Source organism: Gadus chalcogrammus, chromosome 10 (genome assembly GCF_026213295.1).
Source record: "Gadus chalcogrammus isolate NIFS_2021 chromosome 10, NIFS_Gcha_1.0, whole genome shotgun sequence".
Taxonomy (NCBI): Eukaryota; Metazoa; Chordata; class Actinopteri; order Gadiformes; family Gadidae; genus Gadus; species Gadus chalcogrammus.
The window spans coordinates 19,358,712-19,377,928 of NC_079421.1; the positions used below are offsets into that span (position 1 = coordinate 19,358,712).

General features: G+C 45.8%; 1 protein-coding gene across 1 annotated transcript in view; it reads right to left on the bottom strand.

Annotated features, from left to right (window-relative positions):
• Positions 1 to 49: 49 nt before the first annotated feature.
• ablim3 (actin binding LIM protein family, member 3) overlaps positions 50 to 19,217 on the bottom strand; it is a 47,375-nt gene continuing 28,207 nt past the window's right edge. The window contains exons 7-22 of the mRNA XM_056600992.1: positions 15,005 to 15,092; positions 14,506 to 14,564; positions 14,227 to 14,298; positions 12,586 to 12,747; positions 12,100 to 12,129; positions 11,542 to 11,668; positions 10,699 to 10,794; positions 7,089 to 7,223; positions 5,970 to 6,040; positions 5,454 to 5,622; positions 4,029 to 4,058; positions 3,562 to 3,617; positions 2,965 to 3,031; positions 2,702 to 2,709; positions 2,513 to 2,593; positions 50 to 1,752 (exon numbers count right to left, since the gene is read on the bottom strand). Of these exons, the coding sequence (XP_056456967.1) occupies positions 1,639 to 1,752; positions 2,513 to 2,593; positions 2,702 to 2,709; positions 2,965 to 3,031; positions 3,562 to 3,617; positions 4,029 to 4,058; positions 5,454 to 5,622; positions 5,970 to 6,040; positions 7,089 to 7,223; positions 10,699 to 10,794; positions 11,542 to 11,668; positions 12,100 to 12,129; positions 12,586 to 12,747; positions 14,227 to 14,298; positions 14,506 to 14,564; positions 15,005 to 15,092 (1,365 nt within the window). The 3' untranslated portion in view covers positions 50 to 1,638. The remainder of the gene's footprint in view (positions 1,753 to 2,512; positions 2,594 to 2,701; positions 2,710 to 2,964; positions 3,032 to 3,561; positions 3,618 to 4,028; positions 4,059 to 5,453; positions 5,623 to 5,969; positions 6,041 to 7,088; positions 7,224 to 10,698; positions 10,795 to 11,541; positions 11,669 to 12,099; positions 12,130 to 12,585; positions 12,748 to 14,226; positions 14,299 to 14,505; positions 14,565 to 15,004; positions 15,093 to 19,217) is intronic.

Here is a 19,217-nt window from a genome sequence, read left to right on the forward strand (position 1 = left end):
CAATGCAAGAAAGAATCTGTTTCAAAGTTTATTATTTTTTGTGATAAAGTCAAACTTATAGCAAAATAAAGTAAAATAGTCCAAACCCCTGGGTATTTATTTTAATCTGAAGTTGAAAGGAAAAACAATCGGAAGCTACAAAATGATTCGGTAAACATTTGAAACAATTAACAGTTGTGTTATACATATGGCTACTGTTTAAATTGCTCTGAATAAAACTTTCTAAGACCTGCACTTTATTTATCTATCGTGTCGTGATGCTATTGTAATGTCAGAGTTAAAAAACATGGTAGGCTAAAGGGGAACAGTGTTGCAAGTATTTTTCATGACGTTATTTTACTCCATTATAAATTATTTTAGCTTATCAGTTATGTTGTCAACCGTATCTACAAACAAACCCTCCATTTTCACCAGAGACCAACAAGGAAGTCATTTTGCTAAATTGTGCATAAGTGCATTTGGTTTTTTTCATTTTCACACAAATCATCTAATGTCATGCACACACACACACACACACACACACACACACACACACACACACACACACACACCACACTGAGAAACACACACACACACACACACACACACACACACACACACACACACACACACACACACACACACACACACACACACACACACACACACACACACACACACACACACACACACACACACACACACACACCTAAAATCAAATCCAAAGAAAAGCAAAAGCATCCACTCATCAAGCCAACCTTTTGTACAGTCATCCATCCATGCATCCAGCATTCCGTCCGTCTGATCATTCATCTATCTAACCGTCCTTCCATTACTCTTTTCATGCATCTGTCCATTCATCAATCCAGCATCTCAAATTACACAAATACATTCATTCATTCAGCTTGCTGGTTCTGCACACTCAGAACAAAAGGGAGTGTTACAACAGGTTTAATAAGGCAAAGCCAGAAACTTTTTCTTTTTGTTTATAATAATATGAATAAAGAGGGACTGCGGAGTGGCTGCTGTGCTCACGACACAGGTCCTCTGCCTCTGTTTCTGTCTCTCTCCGTGGTCACATGACATGTCACATGACGCCAGAGGCCCCGCCTCCTTCCCTATCAAAACAGATACGACACCTCTTATACAGGGCGACAACAGCCTACAGACTACTGCTCATGAGACCTCAGCCGGTGAAGCTGGTCAGAGTGGTGAGTGAGCGGCGACCCAAACGATGCCCAGGAACACACTCCCGCGGTCAGGTACGCACACCATGTACTCCTATCCCTCCGTCTGTACATGACGTGTGTGTTTGTGTGTGTGTGGCCATCCTCTTGCCCGCATGTATATCAGTGTGTGTGTGTGTGTGTGTGTGTGTGTGTGTGTGTGTGTGTGTGTGTGTGTGTGTGTGTGTGTGTGTGTGTGTGTCTCTTGCAGTGTGTCCGTGTCTCAGTCATCCTGACTGGGCTTGGCAGAATTTGGTTCCATAAGATTGAACAGATTTTCAGCCGTGGCAGTGGAATAGGCGTGGAGCACACTTTCTCCTCTCTTTCTTTCTCTCCCCTCCCGGTGTCTCCCGGGAGAGGGGGACCAGGACCAGGAGAGGAGAGGGCGGGGGGGGGGTAAGGCTGGTCTCTGGTCTGGGGGGGCGGCCCACGGTTAGAAGAGGCGAGCCTGCTTCTTCAGCTCGTTCCTCTTCCACAGAGCCAGCCGGTCGAAGTCCTCCACCGTCATCCCGAACACCTGGACAAACTCCTCCCCTGACAGGTGGCGCTGGGAGACACCAAACGCACAAACACATACATGCACGCACGCACACACACACACGCACACACGCAGGCACGCACGCACGCAAAAATACCACACACACGCGCATACACACACACTCATGCATGCACAAACACACGCACGCCCGCACGCACGCAAGCATGCAGGCATGCACACCCACAATGGTAGAGTTAGTAGCAGCCAGGGGGATGTAAAAGTTCCTCAACTAATCGCCATAACTATAAATACATTGTACATAACTTTGATATGTGTGACATCTGATGACACCAAGATGTTGGATGTTTGAGTTCTAATATTGAACAATGTTTTTAGCCACAGGTGGTAGAAAATGTGTCTGGAATGAGTTTCAAATCCTAATAACATTTAGGTTAAATGACTTAATGTTCAAATAATGTCCTCAACGATAGCCTATTTATTTTTCAAATACAGAATCTCAGCTAATTACTTTAAAACGCTCTTCTTTAAGTTGTATTATAAAACAATGCACAATATCATAAATTAATTCATACAGGAACCCATTTAAATTTCTTTGTGTTTTTTCCAGTGTACATCATGAAGGCCTTTTTATGGTCCCACGTTCCCGCAACGCAATGACCACGCAGACGCTTCGACGCAGTCGTAAACGTTTATGGTTCTGCGCCGGCCCTTGTGGTGGACGTAAAGAGGGTCTGCAAGGACGTAAGGGGTCCGTAACCCCCTTGCGTTGCGTGAACGTGGAACCATAAAGTGCCCTTGAGTCACTTACCTCCAGTCTTGCTCTGTTTACGTCTTTTGGGAGCTTATTCCGCCCTCTAGTGGTGACAATGAGTGCTTCATATGGATAAATCTGTAGGAAAGAACATGCATCACTGACTGCAATATAAAATAACTTAAGTAAAAATATTTATATTTATGACAGATTTTGAGACATAGACTCAATACAAGATAACCCTACCTGGTATTCTGTTCAGGAATGATAGAAGAGTCAGGGGCATTGAAAAAGAAAGAGAGAGAGAGAGAGAGAGAGAGAGAGAGAGAGAGAGAGAGAGACAGAGACCGAGACAGAGACAGAGCGAGAGCAAAAGAGAGAGAGAGAGAGAGAGAGAGGGGGGGGGGGGGGACCCAGCATAGAAATAAAGAAAAGAGAGGGAGATTAATGTTCCAAGCATTCAATTAAGACATTGTCCGCAAACCATTTGTTTTGTAGAGAGATATTACCTCTGCTTCCCCAGTTAACTTCACTGCTGGAGTCATACTGGTACTGGTAGCAGTCAGCACTCTGAGGCTGGAACACACAGCGACAGTCCATGAGTAAACAACACAATGCCTCATCTAAACCAAGGTAGGACATATGGGACATAACAAAGAATAGCCTGCCCCGTTGTATAGCTATTATTATGGTGCTTTGTGTGGAGACCCCTTGAACGTTAAGACTTAATGAGCTCACGCCCTGGAAAAGAGTTAAGCATGGTATTAATAAGGGTTTAATTTATACCAACGTCACTGATGAAGCCTGGTTTGAATTAAAAACATTACAGGGTAATTCCATATTCATTTATGTTTAAAGTTAAAAAGCCAAGGTTACACATAAGTCATTATTTTTAAACCTCAGTGGAATTTCAAGGTAGAGCAAAGGATACACAATGCTTGCCTTCAAATCAACAGTTCAAGTACAGCACCTTGACTAATATTATTAAATAATTGATCATTTCAAGGGGAAGAATCTGTTTTTTGTATGTTGTATGAGATAAATAACGTAACATTGTATGAGATCAATTCAGCTAATGATGTTCTACTGAAGCAACACAGTCTCACCCTTTGGATTCCGTTGCGTCCGTATCCAGGAAGAGAGGCTGACTTACAGCCATAGTCTGGAAAATAGAATAGATAAATATATATTCATGATAACAGATCACAACTGATGCTTAGATCTTCCACAGGAACATGTCTTGTTGGATGGAAAGGTCTATGTGTGTAAGAACATTACAAAAAGTTTCTATAATGTATGGTAATGTGTCCTTTAAGGCTTGGGTCCTATCGTTGAGGTTAAAGGGATTTAAGGAACATCATGCGTCCACAAGATGGCGATGTCCACCAGTAGAAAATTGCCTCAGCATTCGCAGCGGAAAAGCTCAACAACCACATCATTATAAAACCTAATATACAATCAATCTTCATCGCTGGTCTTTAATTTTAAAGCCTATTAAAACAAAAAAAAAATCAACTGACGCTTTTCTTTAAGCAATTGTCTGAACATTTATGCAATAATAAGGAGAACTCACCGCTGTTGGTGGAGTACTGAGTTTGGGGAGCTGCAAAGAGAGGACAGATAGGATTGATCAAACTCACAAAACAAAAATCTTTGTTAGTGTCTAGTCTCGAGAGTAAACTTCATTCCTGTTGGGCTATGATAACATCGAACACGATAATGTGTGGTCAAGTCTACTCATTAAGGGAGAGCCTGAAAAGCTTCAAGAAAACGCGCAGGCTGGGTAATTACCCATCATGCACTAGGAAGACAGAACATCAAAGTGGTGGTGAAGCAGCAACTTCAAAACAGACGATGGAAAAGAAGAGAAGGAATTTGCAGCACAAAAATATCAGAACACACACACGTCACGGACACATCCATAAATGGGCTATGTCTCTCTCACACCCAAACATAAACACACACACACCCACACCCACGCACACGCACATGCACAAACAACCATGCACACGCACCGTGGCGGACCAACCCAACTGCATGTAACTCTGTGGCAGAAATCTTCCCCTCTGAGCTCAGATTTAATAAGCCATTTTACTAGTCATGATACCAGTTGATAGAGATTGACAGATGCATAAATACACATAGAAAGAGAAAGCAGGACAGACAGACAGGTGGGGAGAGAGAGAGAGAGAGAGAGAGAGAGAGAGAGAGAGAGAGAGAGAGAGAGAGAGAGAGAGAGAGAGAGAGAGAGAGAGAGAGAGAGAGAGAGAGTTGATGGGGGAAGAATGTCAGCTGAAATTGGGGGAGGAAAAAACGTAAAGCCTAAAATAAAAATGGACCAAAAAAATGGCATCGCGATATTTCCGCATAGCAAAATCCCATAATGGCAGACCTATACCAATACAGAACATACACATACACACACTCATACACACACATACACACACACACACACACACACACACACACACACACACACACACACACACACACACACACACACACACACACACACACACACACACACACACACACACACACACACAGGCCAATACCCTTCGGTGCCTGAGGCAGCCCTGACCTCTGACCTCTTAACGTATACGGACCGACTGCCTTGCAATGGGCAGAAGATAAGATATAAAGGAAGACCATTAAAACAAAACAAAAAACCTAGCCGCAGAATACAGCTGGGCATATGCAATTACAGTCACACACACACACACACACACACACACACACACACACACACACACACACACACACACACACACACACACACACACACACACACACACACACACACACACACACACTATGGTGAGTATATTCTTCCAGTCCCACACACAGGAAGTATATACTGAGAACATACTGAAAAGAGAGAGAGAGAGAGAGAGAGAGAGAGGGAGAGGGAGGGAGGGAGGGAGGGAGGGAGGGAGGGGGAGAGAGAGAGAGAGAGAGAGAGAGAGAGAGAGAGAGAGAGAGAGAGAGAGATACTCACATCCGTTGACAGTGTTGTTGTACGCCGTGGAGCCGTAGCCCGTGGTGTTGAGTGTCTCCTTGCTCCCACTGCGAGAATTCCTTGCACTGCCCCAGGGGTCGTTGTCATAGGAACCAGATCTGGCTTTCATCTCCTCCTTTAGGATCAACCTGCCGATGCCACTCCCAATCTGAGAGATGGGGGAGGGAGAGAGAGAGAGAGAGAGAGAGAGAGAGAGAGAGAGAGCAAGAGATGGAGCGAGATAGAGAGTGACAGAGAGAGAGAGCGAGAGAGTGAGTGAGAGAGAACAAATAGGAGACAGAATATGATCAAACAGAAAGAGAGAGAGGAAGAGGAAGAGGAAGGACAATAAGAAAGAGAATAAAAATAAAAATAAGCATAACAAATTTAAATAATCAGTTAACAAAGAAGAGAGAGACAAGGAGAGCACTGTGATGTTAGGCATGGACCTTTATGCGGGAGACCTTAGTGTAGTGAACTAAAGGGCGGAGATTGTGTGCATAATGAGGAGCGTACTCTTTGAAGGCCGTGATTCCAGGTCTCCTCATCTCCTCCCGTGGAGAAGCGCCTCCGAGGAGCACGGTACGCTGGCAGCCAAGAGAGAACATCGTCATGTCATATTCCCAAGAAATGCACAGTTTCATCAAATAATTGGCTCGTATAAATGCTTAGCACTCATTGGATGTAATGCAAGGCTTCGGGATGAATAGTTAAGTAACACATGTAAAAAATAAATAACTTTGAGACCAATTCCAGAAAGACATTTGAAAAGAAAAAAGATGACTACACAACTGTAAAAAAAAAAAAACCAAAATAGTCACATTTTCCACGAAGCAACCTCCCTACTTGGTCAGTGAAAAATGTAACAAAGTAGGTGCTGATATAATGAGGTCAAATTAGCCTGGACATCACGTGACATCACATTCTGTTTCCACAGATCAGTCTGGAGCCCCAGCCTCCCGCATCGATTTCCCTCTAATAACGAAGTGATCGGGGCAGATGAGGGGCCGCGTTGTAATCGATGACGTTTAACGCAGGCCACTACTTGCACAACCTTAATGGCGTCTCCCGAAGCAACATAAGGTAGGTCACTTCAACATGAGTAGAGAAAACCAGCCATAAGTGCGGTTATAGCAGAAATAGACTCCATAACAACTATTCAACAAGAACATGAGTGTGCACTAGGGGGTTGCACTGTGCACGGTGCGCTGTTCAGAAGAGCACACCCTGATGCCTTCACATGTTTAGTTATGCTGATAGGCTGAAGGAGTTGCTTGTCCAGCGAGTCCAACGGGTCCAGGCTGAACCGTGTAGGGACACAGAATGTGAGGTCACGTGATCAGGATGGTCTCCAGCCGGGTAAGGTCAAAGGGCAGCAAGCCACATTTTCAGAAGAGACATAACCAATGAGCATCGGTTTTCAGTTCTTACCACCCCTTGAAGGAGGTATCCCTCTTGTGTGTTCCTTCTCAATGTTTCTCCCCCTATTTGGATTTTGGGGGAGAGTTTGCTCAAGCCCTTCAGAGGGCTTAAGAGCTAGGGGTTATCCTACTAAGTGGGCCTGTGAAGCCCCCCTTTGAGACCGTCTCCGTGGCTCTACAGCGGGCTTATCCAGACACAATTGAGTTGACCTACTTCGAGGTGAACTGGTGTAGGGGTAGTAGTCGGACTCGGACTGGGCGTAGGACTCTGGAGAATAGGTGGAGAGCCTGGAAGATCGGAGGATGTCCTCGCTGGTCCTGCTTTTAGTGGCTGCATCCGGGTGATTGTCTGGGGAGTGGTGGAGGGAAAGAGGCTGGTGAGGGAGGAGGCTGGTGACGGAGTGAGGGGAGAGGAGATGGATGAGTGAGGTCCAGAGGTCGGGCTGAGCTTCAGTTCTTTCAGGATGAGGTAGTGTTGCGTGCTAAGGAAGGAAAAAGGCAGGTTATTTGTTCAAAGATAAATTGGATTACATCATTGATCTCTATTAGTAACAAACAATAGAAACACGTGTATATGTGTACATAGGAGCAGTGTGTATGTAAGAGTATGTACAGGAATGAAGTTCTGGTTAGTCAAGAAAATGCAGTTTTTAAAATCAAAGTCAAAGGAGGGAGTATTGATATTTTTCGCAGCCAGAGGAAGTCAATGGAGCGGGGAGACATGCAGTGTAATGGGAGGCTAACTGCTTCCCATTTGGCTAGCTCTATTAGCCATGCTAAACCCAACCCAGCAGCCATTGAATTCCTATAAACACGATGCGTGTGACACTGATGCCAGACGTTCCCACGAGGCTGGCACTACAGAAGGCCAGTCACCCAAACACTGCACAGCACACACGCACACGCATGCATGCACGCACCCACACATGCACGCACACACCCATTCATTCACACACACACACACACACACACACACCATGCACACACTTGCACACACACACACACACACATTAATTCACACACACACACGCACGCACGCACGCACGCACGCACGCACGCACGCACGCACGCACGCACGCACGCACGCACGCACGCACGCACGCACGCACGCACGCAGGCACGCACACACACACGCACACACACAAACACACACACACACACACACACGCGCGCGCACGCACACACGCACACACAAACACACACTGCCAAGGGGACCGGCCACATCGGAACTAACAAACAAACAAACAAACAAACAAAATATGTAGACACACAGACAGAAAGACCCAGACAAATGGACAGACAGACAGGTAGCAGGGAAGCAGGAGGTGGGTACTTACAGGGTAGTGTGTGGAGCAGAGGATGGAGGGAGGATTTTAAAGGGATTGGAAGCATTCAAAAAAGAAAGGGGTGGAATAAAAGGGAAATGTTATTGGAGCAACTGTCGAAAGAGGGTTAGTGGGAGAGTCAAGACCCATATGGTACACCAAGAGACAGACAGAAACGCTTCAACAAAAATGTGCATCGAACGTTATGAAAAATGAATATATTTTCCACCAAGGCAGCAAACATGTCTTAACTTATTAGTACATTTCAAGCCTTTGGTTCGTTTTACATTTGATAGGATTCAGCTATGTTTGTGTGTGTGAGTGTGTGTCTGTATTTTTTGTGCATGTGCCATTCATACGTCATCCGAAGCTTTAAGACAAGAGAGAGTGATGATCAATGTCAGTTGAATGGTTTAGCTTCTGAGAAGCGCAGGGATCAATAATACGGATGCCAAGATGTGTGGTGAATGCCAATGTCGTAATAAAACCAATTATTACAGGCCACGCGACCTTCTCATGAGACAACATTGTGGTCAGTTCCTGATCCTCCTATTGGTCGGTTCCATTAATGGTCTGTTCTTCCTTATTTTTATTCGGAATCATGAACTTAATCATCGGGTCCTTGCTAGTGTGACCACTTACACACACACACAAAGACACATAAACACACGCAAACACACACACACACACACACATACAATGCACATACGACGGAGTAGGATTTAGTCCGAACCAATGGCTTGCAATGTAAACATGAATTACAACGTTAACACAGGTTCACAGTTTACACTGACCACTAACATTACCATCAACAGTGACACAATAGCAATAGCATGCAGGGTTACATCTGAGACAGAAAGATCCCACCAATCTATTTGCTGTAGTTCCTAATATGAGGTCAAATGAAAGATTAGCCAATTGAATAACATATTTCAAAACATTTAATAAGATACCACCTGACCATCTTATTTTAGGAATAATGTTTCTGCATAAAGCCCTCGACAGGAGGATGAGTTTAAGAAAAAACTTTATTCCTAAAATCCTTAAAATCCTTAAATCCTTCCTTAGTAATCCATGAAGGTGTGGTAGCAACCTCAATTACCCTCAAAACTGTCCATTTAGCAAATCTCGCTAATCCCAATTATTCATCAGCCATTGGCTATTGAGGTTCTTGCAAAAAAAAACGAAACGCTTAAATCCCATATAGTACATTGTAAGCCTAATAGCCCTTTTTTTTATATTCCCTAGGAAATCATCGCAAAAAGTTAAGCCATTGAAATACCGAAGTCCTGAGTTCTTAGTAATCAGTGTTTCTTCAGGGACTGATCCGCCCGGTGTGTAAACTTCACTTCACAACCAACCTCTTGAATCCGACCATCCAAGAGCTTACTACATTATTAATATTATTAAATGGCAAATACAAGCCCATGTCTCCGCATGCTTGTACCGCACACACACTCACACACCCACTGATCTCATTCCAGCACACGCACATACTTTGAACGTAACATTATTACTACAATTTCTAACCAGCCAAGCTCTAAGCCAATTATATTGCATCTATGGTATGTAGGCTACTCTTAGCATATCAATATCTATTTATCTTATTTAATTAAGGTTTTATTTGGCCAATAAACCGAGCATCGATTCTAGTTCATTACACTATGAGCTGGGCAAGGGAAACATCAATAGGTCACTTGAAGCATCTATCAAATATTCAAACACAGCACGGCTACACTGATGGACGACGAAGGGGCGGGGCTAAGGCGGGGCTAACTGCACTGTACCCGTCTTCTTATAGATGGGCGGCTTCCTGTAGAGGTTAGGGTCCCCTGTTGCTGAGGAGAGAGAGGGAAAGGGAGAGAGAGAGAGAGAGAGAGAGAGAGAGAGAGAGAGAGAGAGAGAGAGAGAGAGAGAGAGAGAGAGAGAGAGAGAGAGAGAGAGAGAGAGAGAGAGAGAGAGAGAGAGAGAGAGAGAGAGAGAGAGAGAGAAAGACATAGAGAGAGAGAGAGAGAGAGAGAGAGAGAGAGAGAGAGAGACAGAGACAGAGACAGAGACAGAGAGAGAGAGAGAGAGAGAGAGAGAGAGAGAGAGAGACAGAGACAGAGACAGAGACAGAGACAGAGACAGAGACAGAGACAGAGACAGAGACAGAGACAGAGACCAAGAGAGACCAAGAGAGGAGGGTGGATTGGTGAAACATGGAAGGTGGAGGAAAGTGAAGCAGGAAGATGTGAGTCTTGGGTGTGTTGACTTGGGGGTTGGGGCAAATGGGGGAGGACAGTAGGTTAAAGTGAAGAATGAATGGAGTTGGGATCATGGTTCGTTGAACTAAATGGCTTCACATCAGCCCACAACTCTTCCTAACCCTAAACATTTTAATACAATTGTCAGGCAAAAATAATCTCTCAATGATTAGCATGTGTGATATGGTTAAGGCAATGCTAAAACAGGAGAGATTGTTTGGCAGTCTTTTTTGGGTGCGACAGAGGGTTCTACCTGGGACGTGGAAGTGTTTTGGGGGCTGATACATGGTAGGGGTGATGGACCGCCCATCCTGTCCATAGCAAGGTGAGCTCCTCCCACTTTCAGAACCTGTGTCCAGCCACAGCCAATCAGAGCCAAAGAGCAATGGCAACGAAGAAAAGAATAGTGGTATGAAAACAGCTACTGCCACGAATACATCTCATACTAAAATACACAATGCCTTTACAGTATTTCATTACATGTAATAAACATGAACAATATTGATCCAAATAGAATATTCTTTATAGCAATAAACAAAAATCTTTAAAGTGATACTAAAACAAACACGTGAAATATATCATAACAAATAGAAATGGGGATGTTGAAAGATTGTATACTATAGCAACATGGAAGGCTGCTGCACTAGAAATCTGTGGAAAACTCAACCAATCAAAATAATGGCGGAATCAGCAGGAAATGTAAATATGCTGTACGGCCACCATCATCAAAATAAATACTTGTTTTGTGCTTTGCTTTATGTTCCGAATCCAAACGATGAGGTGGACATTTTCTTTTCTCTTTTAATGTTTTTTGGAGCATTTTAATGAGGAAACTCTTGGAATGAGATATGAATAAGTTAAACTGGATAAGAAATGTATCAGAATAACAAATGATTCTAGATAATAAATAAGTACCAGAGCCTTATCCCAGATGCAATAGTTACGGACATCTCAAAACGAGTACACTACATGCACTGCCAGCACTAGCGCTCTCAAGCAATCACGGGTGTGTTCCAATTGTTAAGCGAAGCTGCTCTGGAACGCGGCCCGTGATGATCCATAGGTTTCTGGGGTCACGTGACCAGGTTTGACGCACCGGGGTAGCCGTAGTGAAGTGGGGAGCGAGGCATGCTGGGGGACATTCCCTGGCGGCTGAACGTTGGCGAGTCGATGTATCCCGGACTGGAGCACCTTCTCTGCTTCATATCAGGGCTGTCGTAGTCCTGATGACGCACAGACACACACACACACACACGCACACGCACACGCACACGCACGCACGCACGCACACGCACACGCACGCACGCACGCACACGCACACGCACACACACACGCACGCACGCACGCACGCACACGCACACACAACAGTGGCGGATGACTTATGGGGACCGGTAAACACTCAATGTCACATTTATGACCCCCAGTGAGCACATCAAAACTAGCGCGACACTTCTGCTCGCTGCGTCGGTGCCAATGTTTATCCCCATAGGAAACCGGGAGGACTAGTGTGGCAATTTGGTTTTTATACCACAACTGGGACTCGCAAGAGGCACATAAACAACAGCCCGGATAGTCACATGGATGGTGAAACTATGAAAGACCTGCTTGGTTTTATAACCACCCCGTTTAAATACTATTATATTGAGATTCTTACCTGGGAACACGGAGACAGAGTCCCAAGGGACTAGTGGAACAAAGAGAGAAGAGGTGTTGTTAAATGGATTGGGGTTTATATACAATTATAATGTGTCAGGGTTAGTAAAATGAAACACACATTTTACACCACACAACATCCTGGGGGTATTTGTAAATATGACAGTAATTTCGTTTTTTTTATAAACATTACACAAATACAAAAGGTTCGAATCATATTTGTTGGCTTTACCTTCACCAAAATATGGCATTGCAAAAAGCACAGCGAAAGATTTACAAATAACATTACACCCAGGACGCACCAAAAGGTAACACAGCACGATAGCCAAACACCAAGATGAGTTAATGGGTTCCTGGTGGTTTTCCCGCCTCTAAAAGCGACTCCCACCACTTCTAGCCAGCAGCGATAACAACAACAACAACAACAACAACAACATGAGTCTGCCGCCCAGCGGCGGGGAGCAGTGGGGTGTGTGGGCAGCAGTACCTCCCCATAGCTGTAAGTGTCTAGCCTGTCATCCTCTGACATGTATCTGTGGTGCGGCTGTTGAGCGGAGGCTATGAGATCCGGCTGCATCTCGTATATGGCCTTGACCCTGGGCAGGGCGGCCAAGTCCTTATAATTTAGAATCTGACTCTCCAATCTGGCCTAGAGAGGGGGACACATTCGTATACACACGCACACGCACACACACACACAACCACAACAACCACCGCACACACAGCAGACAGAGACAACAACACTGAACATGAACCGTACTGAAGAATGGTTTAGCCACACAGTATGTAGGGTTGGAGGATGCATAGGCGTGCACGCTGCAACAACCGGTGGATCGTGCAGAGGTGAGCACAGTGAGAGACCGAAAAAAAGCTGAACGTGCACAATCGTGCGCACACTCGGGCATACACACATGCAGGCATGACACGTGCACCCACATCCAAACCCCATGTTCACACTGCATTATCAGTGGTTGACCTTCAGCTGCTTGTCGGCGTGTGTGTGTGTGTGTGTGTGTGTGTGTGTGTGTGTGTGTGTGTGTGTGTGTGTGTGTGTGTGTGTGTGTGTGTGTGTGTGTGTGTGTGTGTGTGTGTGTGTGTGTGTGTGTGTGTGTGTGTGTGCTTGTGTGTGTGTGTGTGTCTGCGGGGGGGGATGTAAGTGCAAGCTAGGCGTGTGTTGTATGTGTAAAACAGAGAGAGTAGAAAGAGAAAGAGGGAGAGCTAGAAGATATATATATATACATAGAAAGAAAGAAAGAAAGTTGCAGATGGAAAAAGATAAAGTGGTAGAGAGATAGAGCGAGAGGCAGAGAGAGGTAGAGAGAGGTAAAGAGCAAGCAGTAGACAGAGAGAGACAGGTAGAGAGAGTTATCGATAGAGGTGGGCCCCACCGAGGGCAGAGATTAGTGTGGAAGACACACTTGCTCACACAGCGTTTTCTACTCGTCCATCATCTCGAACAGAAAGGTCATTGATTATGTGATGTGAGCAGAGGGCGTGTGGGCAGCAGAGGGCCTGGCCGGACCGGACCAGGGCAGGGCAGACGGCTGTACGGACAGCTCCATACATGCTAATAATATGGCCAAGTAGCAGCAACAGCAAGGCTCAACATCAGCATGTCTTGGCCGTGCACTGTGGTCTCGTGGAACCCGTCCATCTCTGCAGTGAAAAGCTAGTGACATGGGCAGAAGACGTGCCCCGAAGCGAGATCTATTGTCCCTGTAATGCACGGTGGCTCTTGTTATTGAGCCCTAATCGATGGCTCAACAACTGGTATAAATGTAATCTGGACTCTTTGGCATAGGGAGAAAATAACCACAAATCAAGAGACGATCCTTCCTGGCTTTGTGGAAGGCAATATCTCTTCACCCTTTACATCGTTTGAAGAAAATATATGATTATGATAAATCGTCCTTCCAATTGTAGGAAGGAATATTGAAGAAATATTTCAATAAGCTTCCATTTATATAATGTGTGTGTGAGTTGTTGATAACAGTACACCGTAGTGGCCTATGATACAGAGTACACCAGCGTCTTGGTTGTTAACCAATCATTCCTTGGCAAAGTGCTTGTCTGTGCTCCAGCAATGGATCACGTGAACGAAGCTTGCAATACGATAGGTCCAACTCACGCATATCACCCTGCTGGGTGAGCCAATGGAGGAGCCCGGTGGAGAGATGGAGGCCTCTGATAGGCGCCTGTGCTGCAAGAGGGAACAAGATACAGGAAGAGCGAAAGAGATTCAGAAAGAGGAAGAGAGGAAAGAGAGGGAGGGAGAAGGAGAAAGAAGGAAATAATGTGAGAGAGAGGGAGATAACGCACACAGGGGGATTGGAATCACTCATAATAACATCCGAGATTTAATTTGATTGACATCCTCTCTCTCTCTCTCTCTCTCTCTCTCTCTCACCCTGAGTCTCCGCTCGGCCCTTGCAGCCTGCTTACACAACGGGTGCCACACCTCGTTTCCTGAAACAGTAGAGGGACATGAGCCAGATTCAAAAGAAAAAGAGATAGAGAGAATAAGAAAGGGCGAGAGAGCCAGAGAGAGCAAGCAGGACGGCGGAAAATAAAGTGGGAAAGGATAGAGTGAGAGGAAGTGAGCAAGAGAAAGAGATGGATAGAAGGAGAGATAACGAGAGGAAGGGAGGGGGAGAGTGAGAGGAAAAATTAATTTTATTAAAAATAAAAGAAAGGCAGAGTGATGGAGCAAAGGATCAAACTAAAAAGATGAGGGAAAAAAGAAAGAGAGAGAGAGAGAGAGAGAGAGAGAGAGGGAAGCGAGAGAGAGAGAGAGAGAGGGAAGCGAGAGAGGGAGAGCGAGAGAGAGAGAGAGAGAGGGAAGCGAGAGAGGGAGAGAGAGAGATCGATAGCGATAGAGACATGCATGTGGATGAGAGGGCTTGTACCTGTCAGATACATCTCCTCGCCCTCTTTGAACATCAGGTTGCAGCGAGAGCAACGAGCGCAGGTTGGGTGGTAGTGCTTCCCTCCAGCCTAACACAGATTAAAAAGAGAGGGGGAGGAGAGGGGAGGGGAGCAGAGGAGAGGAGGGGAGAATAGGAGAGGAGAAGTGAGGGGAGTAGAGGAGGGGAGAGGAGATGGGAGGAGAGGAAAGCAGGAAAGGAGGAGAGGAGGAGAGGAGAAGAGGGGAGCGTGGAGCAGAGTAGAGGAGGAGAGCAGATTAGAGGAGAGGGGAGGAGGGGAACAGAGGAGTGGAGAGGAGAGGAGAGGAGAGGGGAGGGGAACAGAGCATAGGAGAGCAGAGCAGAGAGAGGAGCAGGTAGGGAGTACAGGAGAGGTTAGTAGGGGTGAGGAGAGAAGAGTAGAGGGGAGGAGAGGAGGGGAGAGGGGAGCAGAGTATAGGAGAGGGGGAGAGAGGGGAGGAGAGTCGAGCAGAGTAGAGGAGAGGGGATGAGAGAAGAGGGGAGGAAAGCAGTAAAGGAGGAGAGGAGAGGAGGAAAGGAGGTGGAGAGAGTGGAGATGAGGCCAGAGGGTGGGGAGAAGCAAGGAGAGAGAGGAGAGCAGGTGACAGAAGACATGAGAGGAGAGAGGAGGGGAGAGGAGAGAAGGGGAGAGGAGAGAAGGGGAGACAGAGTGGGTAAAGGAGATGAAGAGAAATGAGAGGAGAGAAGAAAGGCGAGAGAGTGGGGAGAGGATGGGGGAGGAGAGAGGAGAGAGAGAGAGCTCCTTTGTAAGTAACATTGACATCAAATTAGGCGTGTGTGTGTATGTGTGTGTGTTTGTGTAAGTGTGTGTGTGTGTATGTGTGGGTGAAGGTCAGAAACAGACTACGCGGAAAGGTGGGAGAAAAACACAACAGAATCAACAGAGTGATGAAACAAAAGAGAGGGAAGGAGAGAGAGAGAGAGAGAGAGAGAGAGAGAGAGGGAGAGAGGGAGAGAGAGAGAGAGAGAGAGAGAGAGAGAGAGAGAGAGAGAGAGAGAGAGAGAGAGAGAGAAAGGGTGGAAGAATATAAAGAGAGAGAGAGTTTGTGCGTCGGTGCGAGAGGGAAGGGCACCAAAGTGGGATACATGTCCTGGGAAATGGGCAATACCCATCATCCACCAACTAGATGCTGCATAGGTTTACTTATACACACTAGTGTGTGCGTGTGCATGTATGTGTGTGTGTGTGTGTGTGTGTGTGTGTGTGTGTGTGTGTGTGTGTGTGTGTATGTGTGTGTGTGTGTGTGTGTGTGTGTGTGTGTGTGTGTGTGTGTGTGTGTGTGTGTGTGTGTGTGTGTGTGTGTGTGTTGTGTGTGCGCTTTTCGGAGACCTCTATTTATAGAAGCTCCTCTGACATGTGACCTGTGTCAAGGTGACATAGGTGGGGGGCGTGATTTTATGTGTGGTCAATCTGAACGTTCATCAGTGTGTGTGTGTGTGTGTGTGTGTGTGTGTGTGTGTGTGTGTGTGTGTGTGTCTGTGTGTGTGTGTGTGTGTGTGTGTGTGTGTGTGTGTGTGTGTGTGTGTGTGTGTGTGTGTGTGTGTGTGTGTGTGTGTGTGTGTGTGTGTGTGTGTGAAAAACAGATGGCGGTGCAGAGGCTCAACGTGTTAACTTATTGCTGTATGCATAATATTTCACCTTGATTTGTACATTGATAAGGGTATCATTAGGTAACACAAAACCTTTGCGATTGTGGACGGATTATGGGATCGGCTGGAATTGAAGGCTTTTTCTCAAAGATTATTCACCATCTGTTGACCCATGTTTGTAAATTGTAGTACTGCAGTGCAACAATTTTTTGGCTAACCCATCGATGGCTTCCCTTCACATTGTAGATTAATCTGATGCAAACCATCTCTTTTTTCTCATCCGTGGTCGGGTTACGACTGTGGTTCGATTCCGCTAAAATGGACCCCACTTTCTTGGTCGGTATAAATAGGCTGCCTCCTCAGCTACCGTGTAAACGATATAGGCCGGAAATTAAAGCTAGGAAACACAAGAGGAATGTCTCCCCTATACTCTTTACTGTCTCTCCGTCTTCCATCTCCTGTCTTCTCTGTCTCCCTTCTCCCCCTTTCATGTCTCCGTCTCCCTCTGCTCTTCTCATTAAAGTGACCACCTCTGAGTCTAAAGAGTTTTGACAGAGGCTCCAGTGGTATTGTCTGGCAGACTGAACGGTATAGGGACTGGATTCTGTGTCGCTGGAGAGCCTAATGATGAGACACACATTCACAAAATCACATACACACACACACAACTATTTGTATTTTCCTTTCAAAACTTCATGAGTAACATATGTTTTAGACACGTGTGCGTGCGCGCGCACACACACTCTTACGCTCGCAAAATGGCATAAAACCATTATAATTGTTTTTGTGAAGTTTTGTAAAATGGATAACACACACACACACACACACACACACACACACACACACACACACACACACACACACACACACACACACACACACACACACACACACACAGCAAGAGTCCTCAGGATGAGCATAGAAAGAGTTATTTCAACAGGCCATTATTATATTATATTATATTATATTATATTATATATCTAATTGTCTGGATTTGTATTCTGCCTCCTCTTGTTTTGCTTCTTAAACCCTGACAGCATTCCTCCGCGGGCCCTGGTCTCGTCGTACCGTGTCTATACTGGATACTCGTCACTGACGTTGCCATGATAACCCTCCCTGTCAACAGGAGTCTCAACATGGGACCTGATTCACATCCACACTGTCTGCAGGGAGAGCGTTGCTCAAGAAGAGAGCATGATGTTCTCCGCGACAGTTAAAAAATTCTCTCTGAAGAAGCTTGTTTTGAAAACAATCCAAATCTATAGCATAGCGTTGCATCTGTATCTGCCGTTAAAATCGTTTTAGATTGTTCTGAGGAATGGATTAATAAAACAAAGTGAATTGCATTGATCCCCTTGTCCATGTCTGACCCGACCACTTGTCATTTCGGTGTTGAAAAAAGAGACATCCACAGCATTTCAGTTTTGTTTCCGTTCTGAATCCTTCCTCTGTTCTGCATTTTCCTCTTCTTTGAACCACAGTGAACACAGCTTGTTTCTTTTCATAAGAAACCCTGACAGTCATGAACAAGCACAGGCAACACAATCACATCAGGGACTTGCATACACTCACTGCGAGGAGTGCACGTGTATGCAAATGTGTGTGTGTGTGTGTGTGTGTGTGTGTGTGTGTGTGTGTGTGTGTGTGTGTGTGTGTGTGTGTGTGTGTGTGTGTGTGTGTGTGTGTGTGTGTGTGTGTGTGTGTGTGTGTGTGTGTGTGTGTGTGTGTGTGTGTGCGTGCGTGTGTGTCTTTGTGTGGGAAGTAAATGGATCATCAAGTTGTTCACAAGAGGCAAATCATGATGTTTTGCCTCCATTTCTGTCCTCCCCTTTCGTGTCTTGGTTCCCAGAGGGAGGAGTTCTGGTCCCTTGCTGGGCTTCACAAAGCACTGCACGACCATCACGGCCTCCTGTCAGTTGCTACCATTACCACTGAGTAATCTGAGAACCTCTCTGTATTCCCTGGTTTCTTAGCTTTCACCTGTCCCGGTGTTGTCCACCCTTTCGTCTTCCTATATCCATAAAAAATGCCACCCAGACAAATACACACACACACACATAAACACACAAACAGGCAAACACACACACAGGCGCACACACAAACACACACGCACGCACACACACACACTTCTATCTCTTTTCACAGATGCTTCAGCGTAACATAAAGCAAACCCCCTTATAAGTGTGCTTTTATACTTCTCTTGACAGCTCCTCGCTCTCGCTCTCGCTCTCACCCTCTGTCTCTCTCTCTCTCTCTCTCTCTCTCTCTCTCTCTCTCTCTCTCTCTCTCTCTCTCCCTCTCATAGCTCTCACTCCATCTAGCTCTCACTAATCCCTCACCCTTCCACTTTGATCTATGTCAGACAGCCTCTCTCCTTCCTTCAGTGGTGGTGATGATTCAATTCCTGGGTCTTCATTTCTGCCCATGCAGGTCCGTGTCCCCCCACCCCAACCACCACCACCCCCTCCACCACCCCGTCCCCCTCCCTGTGTGCTCCAAGATGTGGCCTTGTCTGTACTGGCCTGTAGAGACAAAACTTCTTTCACAGTAAGTTAATTATGGCCTTGACGCCGTTAACAAACCT